At 39.8% G+C, this 14,798-nt stretch overlaps 1 protein-coding gene across 9 annotated transcripts in view; it reads left to right on the top strand.

The window, feature by feature from the left end:
- LOC117224805 (uncharacterized) overlaps positions 1-14,798 on the top strand; it is an 82,608-nt gene that overhangs the window by 19,346 nt on the left and 48,464 nt on the right. The window contains exon 5 of one of the 9 annotated variants that reach the window (XM_076524613.1): positions 10,930-13,024. The exons of 7 other annotated variants lie outside the window; for them this stretch is intronic. In XM_076524613.1, coding sequence (XP_076380728.1) covers positions 10,930-12,268 — 1,339 coding nt within the window. In that variant the 3' untranslated portion in view covers positions 12,269-13,024. Of the gene's footprint in view, positions 1-1,651; positions 6,887-10,929; positions 13,025-14,798 lie in introns of those variants that run through there. One more of the 9 variants, XM_076524608.1, reaches the window with a different exon arrangement.

Consider the following 14,798-nt stretch of genomic DNA (forward strand, 5'->3'; position numbering starts at 1 on the left):
AATTTTGTCTTACGTATTATTTCTTGTCTATTAAAGAAGAAATCTGGTTGCTATTTGGTTTGTGTTTCTTGCGATTGATGCAGACAGTGTTTATTTTGCATAAAAATAATCCAAAATATAACTATCAAAATCCGCAGTCTAGTCATTGTAGAAAATAGAAAATATTCAACAAAGAAATATTGTACGGTTTTCTGTTTTTTTTTTAATAAACAGCTGTGTATTGTTTTTGTCAAGGAACTGTACTTAGCTATTTTATAATAGATATAAATGTATAAATTGTAATAAAAATTGTAGTCCTCACATATAAATAATAATGTTTTTTTTTTAAATACTTCAATTTTATAACTACCAGGTATGCAATTGTCTAAATTATTTTAAAAAAAAAGTTATTATTACTTTGAAACGGTGGTGAAATTATTTATAGCAATAGCTGGCAAAGAAGTGATACATCAAGTAAGAATGAGATTTTTTAAGTTGCCTAGATTTTAAGAATTGACAATTCAATAATCGATAATCGATTAACAATGAATAAATTGTTGTACGAATAAGTCTGAATTAACTAACGCTAGGGAAAATATCAATTTCCTCCGATTATTATAATCGCTTTATTTGTCACAATTTAGATCATTATACATGGTAAACGACATGCAAAACCAAAAGTAGCGACCTAAAAAATTATAATAATCCAGTAATCATGTTATCGATGGGAATCAATCACCACTTGAAGCTTCAGAAAAATATTATCCTAACTTAAAAATGATTGAAACAGTTGATATTTTATTCAGTATATCACACGTTTATTTATTTATCACTGAACCGTTTCGCACATCATTTACAAGAAACAGGAACTGCATAAATACTTATAGCCGTCTCGAATAATTTTAATAAGTTCTAATTAATATAATCAAATTTTTTGTTAAATGTCTCCAATCGTGTCACTACTTTCAGTTTCATTTACTAAATAGTAGACTAATTAGTAGTCCAAGTAGTAGACTCTAATCGTGTGACTACTTTCAGTTTCATTTACTAAATAGCAAACTAATTAGTAGTCCAAGTAGTAGATTCTAATCGTGTCACTACTTTCAGTTTCATTTACTAAATAGTAGACTAATTAGTAGTCTTAAGTAGTAGACTCTAGTCGTGTCACTACTTTCAGTTTCATTTACTAAATAGTAGACTAATTAGTAGTCCAAGTAGTAGACTCTAATCGTGTCACTACTTTCAGTTTCATTTACTAAATAGTAAACCAATTAGTAGACTAATTCTGAGCCCAATCGTTACTATCTCATTATTATCGTCCCCAATTTGTCTCAGAAGATCCCATTACTTTCACCCATCCCTAAAACATCAATCCGCGAGTTTCCGTCAGAATATGCGTCTCTGAAGAATTCTACTCGCTACGTGTTTATACATCTAAGAGTGGTTTAAGGTTATGTCCCGATTACCGCTGTAAAACGCGTCTCGAATTCCAACGTCCCCGACGTTAGACCACCAGACCGGAAGAGGAACTAAAAGCAGAGTTCGTTATCTTAACGGAAGAAAGCAAAACGAAAGACAGCCTTACCTAAAGAACCACGTGTACCGCTTATAATTCCACGTGAAACGTGTGCCCGTTCCGTTATCTCTCATTCACGAATTTTGTCGATTTCAGGTGCGAGGAGATCATCGAGTACACGAAAATAATCGAACCGATTAGCACGTTCGAGGGTATGGAGTTGATCAAGTATCAAACGGAGGAGGTGTGCGTCGAAGAGTACGAGGTTACGCATCAGGAGATAATCACGGAGACGTTAGAGTTCATCGAGGAAACGGACTCGAGCCTGATAGACGAGTCGCAGCTTGTCGAAGAGGCCGAGCCGGGTCTCATCGCGGAAGCCCGGTCGAACCTGATCGAGGAGGCCGAGTCGGACATGATCGACGAGGCCGAGGCGAACCTGATCGAAGAGGTCGAAGAGAACCTGGTGGAAGAAGTCGAAGAGAACCTGGTGGAAGAAGTCGAAGAGAACCTGGTGGAAGAGGTCGAAGAAAACTTGGTCGAAGAAGTCGAAGAAAACCTGGTCGAAGAAGTTGAAGAAAACCTGGTCGAAGAAATTGAAGAAAACTTGGTGGAAGAAGTTGAAGAAAACTTAGTGGAAGAAGTCGAAAAGAACCTGGTGGAAAAGGCGAAGCCACGCTTGAAGGACGAGACCATGTCGACGCTGATGGACGAGTCGTCCATGTCGAACATGGAGCTGCGACTGGAGTCGGAAACGGACGAGGAGATGGAGCGGGAGCTGGAGCAAGAACTGGAAAAAGAATCGAAGCCGGAACCGGAGTCGGAACCGGAACTGGAGTCGGACCTGGAAGAAGCAGAATCAGAATTAGAAACGGAAGCGAAAGAAGCGGAGTCGCCTCGAATGAGCAAACCGTACCTCAGCGACCGGGACATGAGCAACAAGTGCTCGGTGATCTACGAGTGCGACATCTGCAAGAAAAGGATACGGAAGAAGGTGGCGTTCTTGAGGCACAGGCAGGACCACGAGAGGAATGGCGACGAGCTCTGCCACTGCGACGAGTGCGACAAGTCGTTCATCGACGACGACAAATTGAAGAAGCACATGGTGAAGGTGCACCAGAAAGAGAAGCCGTACCAGTGCATGCTCTGCACCAAGTGCTTCAAGACCAAGGAGTTCTTGAAGACCCATCTGAAACAGCACAACAAACGGTTCACATGCGACATATGCGGCATATCGAAGGTGTCCGGCTACGATCTGCGGCTGCACAAGAAGAAGCACAACGAGGAGTACGTGGCCAATTGCGACATGTGCGGCAAGGGGTTCTACACGAAGCAAACGTTGGAGCGACACCTGCTGACGCATACCGGCGAGAAGCCGTTCGTCTGCACGATCTGCAAGGCCGCTTACGCGAGCTCGGCTTATCTGGGCACGCACATGAAGTCGCACGGCGAACGGGAGAAGTTCAAGTGCACCCTGTGCAACTTCGAGAGCTACTGGAAGGGCGCGCTGAAGGTGCACCTGAAGATACACACCGGCGAGAATCTGATCGCCTGCGAAGTCTGCGGGAAATCGGTCTCCAGCAAGGCGTACCTGTCGGTGCACATGCGCATACACTCCGGCGAGAAGCCGCACGTGTGCGAGGTCTGCGGGAAAGCGTTCAGCGTCAGGAAGTATTTGATAGTGCATCTGAGAACGCACACCGGCGAGCGTCCGTACGAGTGCAGAGTCTGTCAGAAGAGATTCACGCAGCAAGGATCGCTGAATTCGCACATGAAGTCTCATATACCGAGGAAGTGAAGTGAAGCGAAGCTCCGACATTGTTCACAACGAATTAGACAGTTTGGTGGATGCTTGGTCAACGACTTCGTATGTTCAGCACTGACGTTTGGGTTTAGGTTATGTTATGTCTCGAGGTCGGAAGTTATTTCTCTAATTGCGTGTGAACCTCACGACGAATGTCGAAGAAGTTTCGTGCGAAGATTATTAGTTGATAATTCGTCGAGTTTTGCTGATTCGATGGCTCAATTAAGTTTCAATACATATTTGTCGAGTGTGACTACACAATCCTGTTTTCTTAAATATTGACTTGTAAACTGATATTTTAGATTTGATTTTCTCTGAGACGAGGCTTTTAGCCGAAGCAACTTTGTGTCTAGACTCTTATTTCACATGTGAAAGATTAGATTTTATTTCTTCACGACATTTTTGTATATATAATTTGTCGGACAGAAATTGACTCGACCTGCATAAAGTAATACGTATAAGTCAATATTTTAAGGGATTTTAAGAATTTCTTAGAATGTACACTCGGCAAACAAGATAGCACACTTTGAAATTAACGTGATTTTTCGTTATTTTATATTGGAACCAAGGTTTTATTACTGTACAAACTTGCTAAGTATCATTGTAAATATAAACAAATGACATGGAATTGATTTGCGCCAGTCGAAACAATCTTATTTGAATAAAACGCATTATTATGGAAATATAGTGCGACAAAATGATATTTACACAACAAATGATATTTAATGATAGCATACATGTTTATTTGCTATTTACTTTTCCTGTTATACATTTGATTTCCATTTTAGCATAGTACCGCACCAAATCATCACACGATATTTTTTATGGAACGAGGTTTAGCTTACAATTAAATGGGCCTGATGAACTAAATTACTATTGGCAAATGGGTAGTGGTGATGTGATGATTTGGCGCTGTATCGAATACTGTGGTGAAACGGAAATCAAATCAACAAGAGAAGAGTGAATAGCAAAATGTATTTGGAATGATTATTATTATCATTGTAAATTGTTGAGAAAATCTTGACCGGGCTATATATGTATATATATATAACAATAATATATAATAATATAATAATAATAATAATATAATATATAATAATATATAATGTATACATATTAATATTTTTTTGCTCTACTTGTTCTCACCCATCTTGAATACATTTTTTTAATTCAGCAATGTATCCAAATTGTTTGCCATTTATATATTTGTTGATTTATTACTGTGCATAATTTTTAGTTAAAGCGTGCAATCATTTTGTCGCACTGTATTTCCATAGAAATGCGTTTTATTTAAATAAAATTGTTTCCACTGGCAAAAATCAATTCCATTTCATTTGTGTATGTTTATAATGATACTTTGCAATTTTAAAGTGTGCTATCCTTTTGTCGCCGAGTACAAAAGTGGTTGACATGTAATTCTTTTTACTTAAGCCTTTTCTATGATGATTTCGATGTTGAAATTTATATGACGAGAATCGAATGCGTATTGCTCAGAGATTTTATAACGCGATAGCGTGGTATCAGCTTGCTGACGAGAGAAAAATGTGTTTGCACATGTTAAATATATCGAATAAATATACATTTGTAATTTCATAGAACGAGGAGGAAGTCGTTAATATAAGCTGTATAAATCAACGTTGTAATAGTATTTTAATATTTAAGTGCTGAATTGTAAAACAGAAATTTCATGAAACTATATAAACATGAACAAGGAAACAACTTCGGTAATATTAGAGAGCTTTCCAATGAATATACTCAGTTCTGATTACGTCAAAAAAAATTTTGTTGAAATATTCACAGAAAATGTAACAGTTTTCTAATGTTCTACAAAGTGCCATGATATAAAACAGATATTACTCACACAAAATTAAGTACAACGTATTGTGTACTTAGGAAATATTGTATAAATACTTATTTTCTTCGCTTTTTATCGTTTCAATTATCTCACATGAAAAGAAAATTTTAACGCGTTATACAGTTATTTTTTTTTTAATAATCGGAATTTACAATCATTATTTTATACACAGACTTTTATCAGTTAAAATACGAAGCGACCAGCCTGGCGTTCTAACAAAGAATTCTCGTATAAATCATATTTTGTATATCACCTTGCGTGTCACATTTTCATTCGATTCTAACGATTTTAAAAGTACGTAGTTAAGTTATTCGTACCATTAACATTATACATAGTGTATCTGTGCTTAACATTACAAAATATGTATGCCAGGTCGTAAAAGTAAGCGTATAATTTTCGTATGAACATTGCTGTTGCTAAAAATATATTTAACGAAGTTTCCTTTCGTTACCGCAACGCGTATTTACCATTTTCAATGAAAGAAAAACAATTCATAAATCTGTATTACACGAAACGAGCACGATTAAATATTTTCGAGCGGCAATATATTGTTAAATTATATTGTTCATACAAGTTGAGCAGACGATTACACAAACACCACAATATGGTTTGCTGATTTCTTTGTTCTGTAAATATTACATTATACACTGTCATCTCTACGTTAGTGTCTAAAACGCGTAATTTAGGATGATATACGCCTGTTATGCTACTTCTTATCTTTATAATAACGTTAAGAAAAATATTATAAACTATACGCCACGATTATGTATAATAATATCTTCGTTGAATGCATTTAATGTATCGCAGGAAAATTAGTACGAATAATTAGGACGTGTAATATTTAACCCTTTCAATCGATGTACAGACAATTCGCCGTTTTTAATTAGGAAAGATGTATAATATTAATAATATATATTATATAGTAATACAGGGTGTCCCAAAAGTCACTCTGTATTGCGAAATAATGGATTCCTGAGATCATTTGGAGTAACTTTTTCTGTTACAAAAATGTTCTCTGAGGCATCGTTAACGAGTTTTTCGTTAATAACTCGTAAACGAAGCCGCGGATCGCATTTTCGCTGAGGAAAAAATTGCTTCAAATGACCTCATGAACCCGGAAATACAATAATTTTAGGACACCCTGCATATATATATATATATTATAATAGTATATATAATAGTAATATTATAAAGATAAAGCTTATACGTTTTCCTTTTTTTTTGTATTTCGTCAATTGTCCACGGGTTAAATGTTGACACAATTTCTGTTCTTCGGCGAGGAATCTTCTATGCCTTGCGAGGTGGGAATGGCAAGCGGTGTACAAGAAGTATAATAGAATTTATCACGGAAACAGCTTCATTACATCCTGATCTTTTCTAAGAGTGATTTTTATACGTGATTAGTGTGATCCATGTATCCGGAGATAGAAGTGCTGTACGTCGCAAACGTATTTATTGTACCGAGAGAGAGAGTGAGAGAGAAAGAGAGAGAGATGTCCGACGTTTTCCGGAACAATGACAACATCAAGCTTTCGTTCCGGCGAAAGAGAACGTCGCACGCGAAACGTTAAGGTTTATGTCAAGAAGAGAGAAGAGGACGACAAATTAGAAACGCATTAAAATTCGAAAGCTCTCGGTACCTTCGTTCCCGTGTGTGTACGATTCCAGTGTATTCCGCATGTAAATCGAACCGACATATTTTTTAATAAAAAACAGATTCCACCTGCAAAAACCGAAGTTGTCGTTGCTTCTAAATCGATAGAGTAAGAATCGCTATTGACGAAACTCTTTTTCTCGTTTTCTTCGCAGATCTACAGAACCGGTAAGAAGACCAAGAAATAGTTCTTCGTCGGTCGTCGAAACCTCGACGCAAGAAAGCGCAGTGAAAATGTCCGCCGTCTTCGTCGGGATTAAACACGAGAGCGTTCCTTCAACGGGATTCCTGGAGAGGAGATGGTCGTCGTCGTCGCATCACGAAATAGGAGACGCGGATCGATCGTCGTCGCAGACGTGTTACCGTTGCGAAGTGTGCGCGAAGCTTTTCCGGACGAAGAACTTGTACGAAGGTCATCTGGTTTCGCACAGCGACGCGCGACCCTTCCAATGCGACACCTGCGGCAAGACGTTCAAACGGACGAACACCCTCGCGGTTCATCGGAGGATCCACACCCGGGAGCGAAACTTCGTCTGCGACGTTTGCGGCCACGCGTTCGTCCAAGCCTCGCAGCTGACGATCCACCAGAGACGGCACTTCGAAAGGTACACCAGGTACTGCGAGGTCTGCAAGAAAGGATTCTTCACGAACGCGGAACTGCACGGTCACATGAACGTGAAACACGGCGCCAAGGAGCACGTGTGCCGTTACTGCAACAAATCTCTACCCAACAATCATACCCTGGTGAAGCATCTGATGCTGCACGACCCCAATTTCAAGCCTGTGAAGCACCAGTGCGAGTTCTGCGGCAAGACGTTCGTCTACAAGAACTCGCTGATATTCCACGTGAAGTCCCACATGGGCGAGAACAAGCACGAGTGTCATCTCTGCGGGAAATCGGTGTCGTCGAAGGGCTCGTTGCAGGACCATCTCAGGCTCCACAGCGGCGAGAAACAGCTGATCTGCGACGTATGCGGCAAGGCGTTCATCAAGAGGAGCACCCTGGTCGTTCACAAGAGGATTCACACGGGCGAGAAACCGTACACCTGCGACACATGCGGCAAATCGTTCACGCAACATTCTACTCTGGTCATACACAAACGATATCACACGGGGCAAAGACCTTACCAGTGCCAGTACTGCAATAAATCTTTCGTCTCGAGGTCGTCCTTGAACGCGCACAACAAGGTGCACGCGGTGAACTCTGTCGACCAATTGGACTGACTTAAGTCAGGGCGAAAACTGGTGTTGACGCGGGCTTAGGTTCTTGAAACGGTTGCGAGGAACTTGGACAGTTCGTTAGGCTACCATTTTTACAGTCAACTGTAGCAGTTTACCTTTTTGTATAAACGTTTTACTGTTTTCCGGTTTGATTACGAGTAATTGAAAATTTAGCATGGGCAATGAAACATGAAATAACTTTTAGAATTATTAAATCATAGAGAAAATTATATTTTACTTTAGTAATTTAAACTTTGTTATTGACATTAAAATGAGATTTATTGTACGCTGAATTTTTGCACAGCTGTAAAATTTACTCCCCAACGAACAGTTTCAACAAACATATTTCTTACACGTACAATAGAGTTTGTGGCGTTGTCTTTTTTCTTGCAGTACGACGTATTTTTTATTTTCTAAAAATTGTAGTCGAGTCTGTTCATGTTTTCTTTATAATTTTTGTTTCTTCTCTATATTCAGTGGAATTCTATTATTTTTAGTTTTTCTTCATTTTTCGAAATTCTGACTTCTAACTGGAAATTTGACAGACCCCGATTGGAAGAGTTTATGTTCTATTATTATTCAAATTGAATGTACCACATTGAAAATATGAAACATACTCGATAAAGCCTTGTTTTCAAGTTACAAACTATATTGTATTGTAATATTTGTTTACGTAATTTTAATCATCTGTTGCTCTTGCTCTTCAAGATTTACCGAGCATGGTTTATGTTTTAATTGCTCCATGCATAATACAATGCTTGTAGGACGCTGAAACTATGCAGAAAAACAGTAAAGAATTCTATCGTAATTAGCTGAAAAATTCTTCCACGCAAAATAAGTTGTAAGTAGGAAAAAACAAGATAATGTTGGATATACGTTTTATATGAACTGTTCTTATTTTAATGCGCAGAATCAGCTTTTGTTATAGTTTTCTCGTATTTGGAATCACGCGGTATATATAAAAAAATTTCATCGGAATTGAATAACATTGCCAGGAATTGTAAACGGTGAAGATATTGAAAACTGCAGTTTCTCGCGACTTTTGACCTACAAATCTAATCGATTATACGTTATCGCAAGCAATTACAATTTTCTAATACCTTAACAAAGTTATAATGAATTAATTGAATCAATTTGAATGAATTTGAAAAAAGGTGTGTTTAGGTTGTATATAGATTATTTAAACTGGCGGATATCATTCTATATTGGTTCAAAAACGATTCCAAATTTGGTTCCTTGGATTTCCCGCCATTAAATAAACATATTTTACACGATCATTACAGAAGAAGAAAAATATATTGATTTGTTATATGAATCAGGCTGCCACATATTCTCCACAGTATGCTATTAACGATAGAAAATTGATACATAAATATATGTATCATATACTTGTTTTCAATTTTAATTTGACTTTGTATCATAAAATGAATTATAGTAATTGTTTAGATTGCGGGCGACAACTTTGCAGCTTCGATGACGGCGGAAAGTTCAAAATAAAGAAAAACCAATTCCAGACAGACTTTTAAGCTCTAGCTTAAACTTTCTGATGGAATAACGTGTGATAGTTGCGGTGCAACAAACAGATGTTAAAATGTAAAATGTAAAAATCAAGATAAATATTTCTTTACTCGAGCGAAGAAATACTTTATAACGTATTATTTAAAGATACTTATTTATATCGAACATAATGGAAACATTATGAGTGCGGAAACAATATTAAATATTTTAATTTGAAAAGTTACAAAACCGTTTAAGTTCTGATTTTTTTGGTTTAAATATAATTTGTGATTATACGAGTGCATTTATGAATTTATTTTTACGTTTTGTTCACGAACGAATTTCAATTCGAGTTAATTTAAAGGTACGCTATCTTTAAATAAATCAAAATAAATATATCGAGGCTACGGTATTACCTGATTTTTTTAACGATATATCGCGGTTTTAATGTTGATATTAATTTTATTTCGAAGCTAACCGCGGTAATTAATACGATCTTAATTTTTATAACTTCAACGATATTACAGGATGTTCGGTGCAACAAGAAAAAAAGCCATATTATTAATACTTTTCGTTCGGCTGTAATACTGCCAGATATAGTGATAAGGGTTAATGTAATTGTAAGTCGAAAACAAAATATTCGAATGCGCTGTGTTAGTTTTGTAAATGCACAATTTCTAAAACTGTTATGTAGGGCATACTGATATTGCTCATTGTTATATATATATATACATACATATATATATTTAGTAAATAAAATATATTAATTCACATTTTTATGACAGACCGGAACAAAAGCCCATGAATTCCCTGTAAGCAACAATGTTACGTAAAATGTGTACATCGTCTTCTGCCAATCGAAAAAAGCTCCACTTTTTTAATATAATTCTACGTGTACAATTGTTTCAATTACATCGTACAACGCGTTTCTACATACTGCAAAACGACTCTTTATAACTGTGAGGAGTATATTAAAAGTGCCCAGTATTTTTCCAGGACATTTGACGAATATGTACCATTGTTAAATAAAGGAATTAACATCGGCGTAACGTGAAACGCCGTGTTATCAATAATGTGACAGATTTCCAGAAGACAACGCCATTGTTGTCCCTTTCTCCGTTGAATTCTGGCGCAGCGTGTAATTTTCGTACCGTTTGCTATACCCCGATCAACTTACAGAACCGTAACACGAGAGAGAATTCTGGCCGATCGGCGCGCGCGCAGAGTACAATCCTAGAACCCGTAGAGAGCGTGCTTGATAAAAATCCACAATTCGCTTTCAGGTATACACGATATTGTACATTATCGCTGGACGTTATCGTGTCCGGGCGCAGAAATGACTGCGATCGCCTTCACCGAGGACATCCGATACTGATGTGCCCATTCCGATTTTTCTATTCCAGGTACAACAACCAGCTACAGTTTTCCGAAGAGTATTATCCGATGTTGACGAAGCTCGACCTGATGAAGAAGGACGCGGCGGCGGCCAATCCGGCGCCGAAGACTAGCGTCCAGCTAGCGGCGAATCCCGGCGACGTTGCGTCAACGATCGCGGCGGCAGCACCGTCGGCGAACCAGGAGCAAAGCTTTATAAAGCAGGAGGTGAACGACGAGGACGACGATGAGGATCTGCCGTTGGCTTATCATTGTAAACTGTGCGGCGTGTTCTTCGCTTCCCAGGCGTTGCTGGACAATCACGTGGTCGAGCACAAGGGCAAACGGAAGAACACGTGCGCCCAGTGCGGCCGCGTGTTCCGCACGTACGTGAACCTTCGGAAGCACATGAAGAAGCATACCGGTCGGAAAGGCGGCCGGAAGTCCGGCAACACCGCGCTGAACCGTTCCGCCGCCGCCTCGCTGAAGGTGAAGAAAGAGAAGCCGGAGCTCGAGTTCCTCTGCAAGACCTGCAACAAGGTGTTCCGGCACAAGAGCAACTATCAGAAGCACCTGATGCGCCACACCGTCGGCGACCTAACCTGCAAACACTGCCCGAAGAAATTCCGTCTGTTCCGCGACCTAACCAGGCACGAGAAGACGCACTTCTATCCGAGCTACATGTGCAAGGAGTGCGACTACGAGACCACGGTGCTGGCAGCACTGAGCATTCACATGCTGAGACACACCGACAAGGCGGACCTGCCGTTCCAGTGCAACGACTGCGACAAACGTTTCCGCAAGGCGATCGACCTGCAGGAACACTACAATATCCATTCCGGGGACAAGCCGTTCGTCTGCCAGCTGTGCGGCAGCGCGTTCTATCTGAGAAGACAGCTGTCGGCCCACTGCAGGCGCATGCATCCCGAGATGAAGGCGAACAAGGTGACAAGCACCGCGTGCGACATTTGCGGCCGCGTGCTGGCCACGAAGAGGTCGCTGTTCCGCCACAAGGAGAGCCACAATCCGACCAAATTGTATCTCTGCGACTACTGCGGCAAGAGTCTCAGCAGCGCCGAGCACCTGAAGAAACACAGGCGCATCCACACCGGCGAGAAACCGTACGTCTGCGATATCTGCGGCAAAGGGTTCACCGACTCGGAGAATCTACGGATGCACAGGCGGGTGCATACCGGAGAGAAGCCGTACAAGTGCGACCAGTGCCCGAAGGCGTTCTCGCAGAGGTCCACGCTGACCATACACAGGAGAGGTCACACCGGCGAAAGGCCGTACGTCTGCCAGATCTGCAACCGCGGGTTCTCCTGTCAGGGAAATCTGACCGCCCATCAGAAGTCGACGTGCGTCTAAAATCGAAAGTTCGGTGTGTGAGAGAGCGCCTTCGCCGCGAAGGCGGGAACTCTTGACGGAACGAAGCAGCAGCCGACGCGCGTGAACGCAGCGCTTGGTGAATCGAATTCTAGAAACTGTTCGACTGTTCCATCGACTTGTCGAGGTTAATTCGTCGCTCGCGGTTCACGCGGTCCAAGGACATTGCTGATCTCAATGGAGAGATAAAGCTTTCGTTTTTTTTATGTTTCATGATGTTCGTTGGCGGTGTCGTCGTCGCCGCTCGTATTATGGTGCGACTAATTCATTGTATTAGTTATTAATGTTACGTGTTCCACGCTTTCCAGTACGCTGTTTCCCTTTTGTCACACTTTCTCTTCTTCTTCTTTCTCTTGTTTCACTCATTTTATCCGTCTCTCTCTCAAGATGTTAAATATCGAGCGAACTGTGTAGCAAGAGTATGTTTTGCAGATCGTTTCTTTTTTTAAAAATAAATTAGTCGATAAAAAGATAACGTTTCTGCAAGAATGTGTTACCTTGCGTTCTATGCGCCGCCATTTGCACAGCCACGTGTGAATCCATTGTAACCATAGGCAGAAATTGAGAAAATATTGTTATGGATTTTTTATTAATGCGGCGGTGTTCGTTCGAAATTTTTATTCGCCGGAACGGAGGAGTGGGGGGGAGTGACAAGTTTTCTGTTAACCGTCGCTATTGATCATCAGTTATTATTATTATTATTATTATACGTTTAATAAAGCAATTAATTAATACGAATTAATATTAATTAATTAATATTAATTAAATTCGAAGTGAATTAAGGATACCGACGAGATTATCACGTTCCATCGATGTTCGAGAGTGTGTCGTGCACCCCTTTAACGTCCTCGTCGAAAGCACACGGTAAAATACTTTCCGTAGGTTCGTAGACCTGGAAGAAACGACAACCGGAGTCGTCCGTGTGCGCGTATCACAAACGCTGAATCCTCGCATTGTTGCTTGCAGACCTAAGGGGAGTCTAGATTTGGAACGTGAGAGACCTGCGAACATCGACGATGACGTGGTTCAACGTAGAAGAGGAAGAAGAACCTGAGGAGCCGGGACGACCGACAGGAGTACACGTGTGCGACCTTGGCAAACAGGATTTCGTCGATCAGGGATCGTTCGTTACGACAAGGTCTCGGCATCAACTTCTTGCATCAACTTCTTCAAGTCGAGCGGAGCTGAAGAAGCTGAAGAATCACACCGGCCGGAACGATTTCGTCTACGACAGCAATTTTCCCCGCAGAGGACACCGCAAGGACATCTAGCACCGCGAGGACGATGCGCGCATAGCAAACGGGACACCGGTCCGGAGACCTTGAAGTGCGCGAGGTGCTACGCGAAGAGGTTCCTCAGGTTCCTCTGCGCCGAGTGCGACGAGAACTTTGTAACAAACTAATCGCTGCGGATGCACATACGAACGCACACAGGCGAACGGTTGTACCAGAGTGCGACGTTTGCTTCGAAACCTTGGCTCTGTTCGCACGGTTCAAGGTCGACGAGCTAGTGCACTCGGGGAAAGCCGTGTATGTGTGACAGCAGGCGGTTAGAGGTTCACGCAAAGCAGTGGCCTGATGTCTGGTCGTTGAAGACACCAGGGTAACCACCTTTGCGCCTCGGTAAACTCGGAACTGGAATGAACAATGTAAATGTGGATGCTGCGGCTAGCTGAGTACACCTAGCTGAGTACATGGATACTTTTATTCAGGAAGGCTTTCCAGATGAATAATTGCTTTAAAGAACATGGCGCGCGTTTAGGAATCGCAGTACTCTGTCTTCTGATAAACAAAGTGATTGGAAGTTTTGATGTTGGCTAGGAAAATAACGTTGCAGTCCAAAAACTCAGTGTGAATGACGTTTTTTAAAATTTATTGTGTTACCTTTTGGGTTTTTTTTTTAAATGTTTGGTGGAACATTATGAATTTATGTTGGTACACAAATGTGTTTTGTGTTGTACTGTTTTATTTTGCACGTACCTTTGTGCATCGCAAAACCTAAATTTTAAAGGCATTATTTATTAATGACTTTATAGTACTGTAATTGGTGTCAAAATAAGTTCAGCCACCAGGTATATCGTGACCTTGATATAACCTTGAATTCAGAAATATGAAATCTGTGGATAATGGCGTTTTTATGGAGAATTATTATATATATTTATATAATAAATTATATAATAAATATATATAATATATTATATAATTTGTTATATAATTTAGTATATAATTTATATAATATATTATACATATATATTTATATTATTTATATATTAATATTTATATTATTATTATATATTTAATTTATATTTCATTTTATATAAACAAACAAATCACGGAACACAACAAATTAAACATATTGTTAACAAAAAGAATGAAGATAGAACAGACTCTTATAAAATCAGGAGAACAGATTATAATTAAAACATTTATTTTGATTGTAATAAGTCTCTTCGTTTCTTATTCTTCTTGTTAAAATTTCTTGTTCTTGATTTGTTCATTTACATGAAATTGAA

The sequence above is a fragment of the Megalopta genalis genome, chromosome 9 (genome assembly GCF_051020955.1).
Source record: "Megalopta genalis isolate 19385.01 chromosome 9, iyMegGena1_principal, whole genome shotgun sequence".
In the NCBI taxonomy this organism is placed as follows: Eukaryota; Metazoa; Arthropoda; class Insecta; order Hymenoptera; family Halictidae; genus Megalopta; species Megalopta genalis.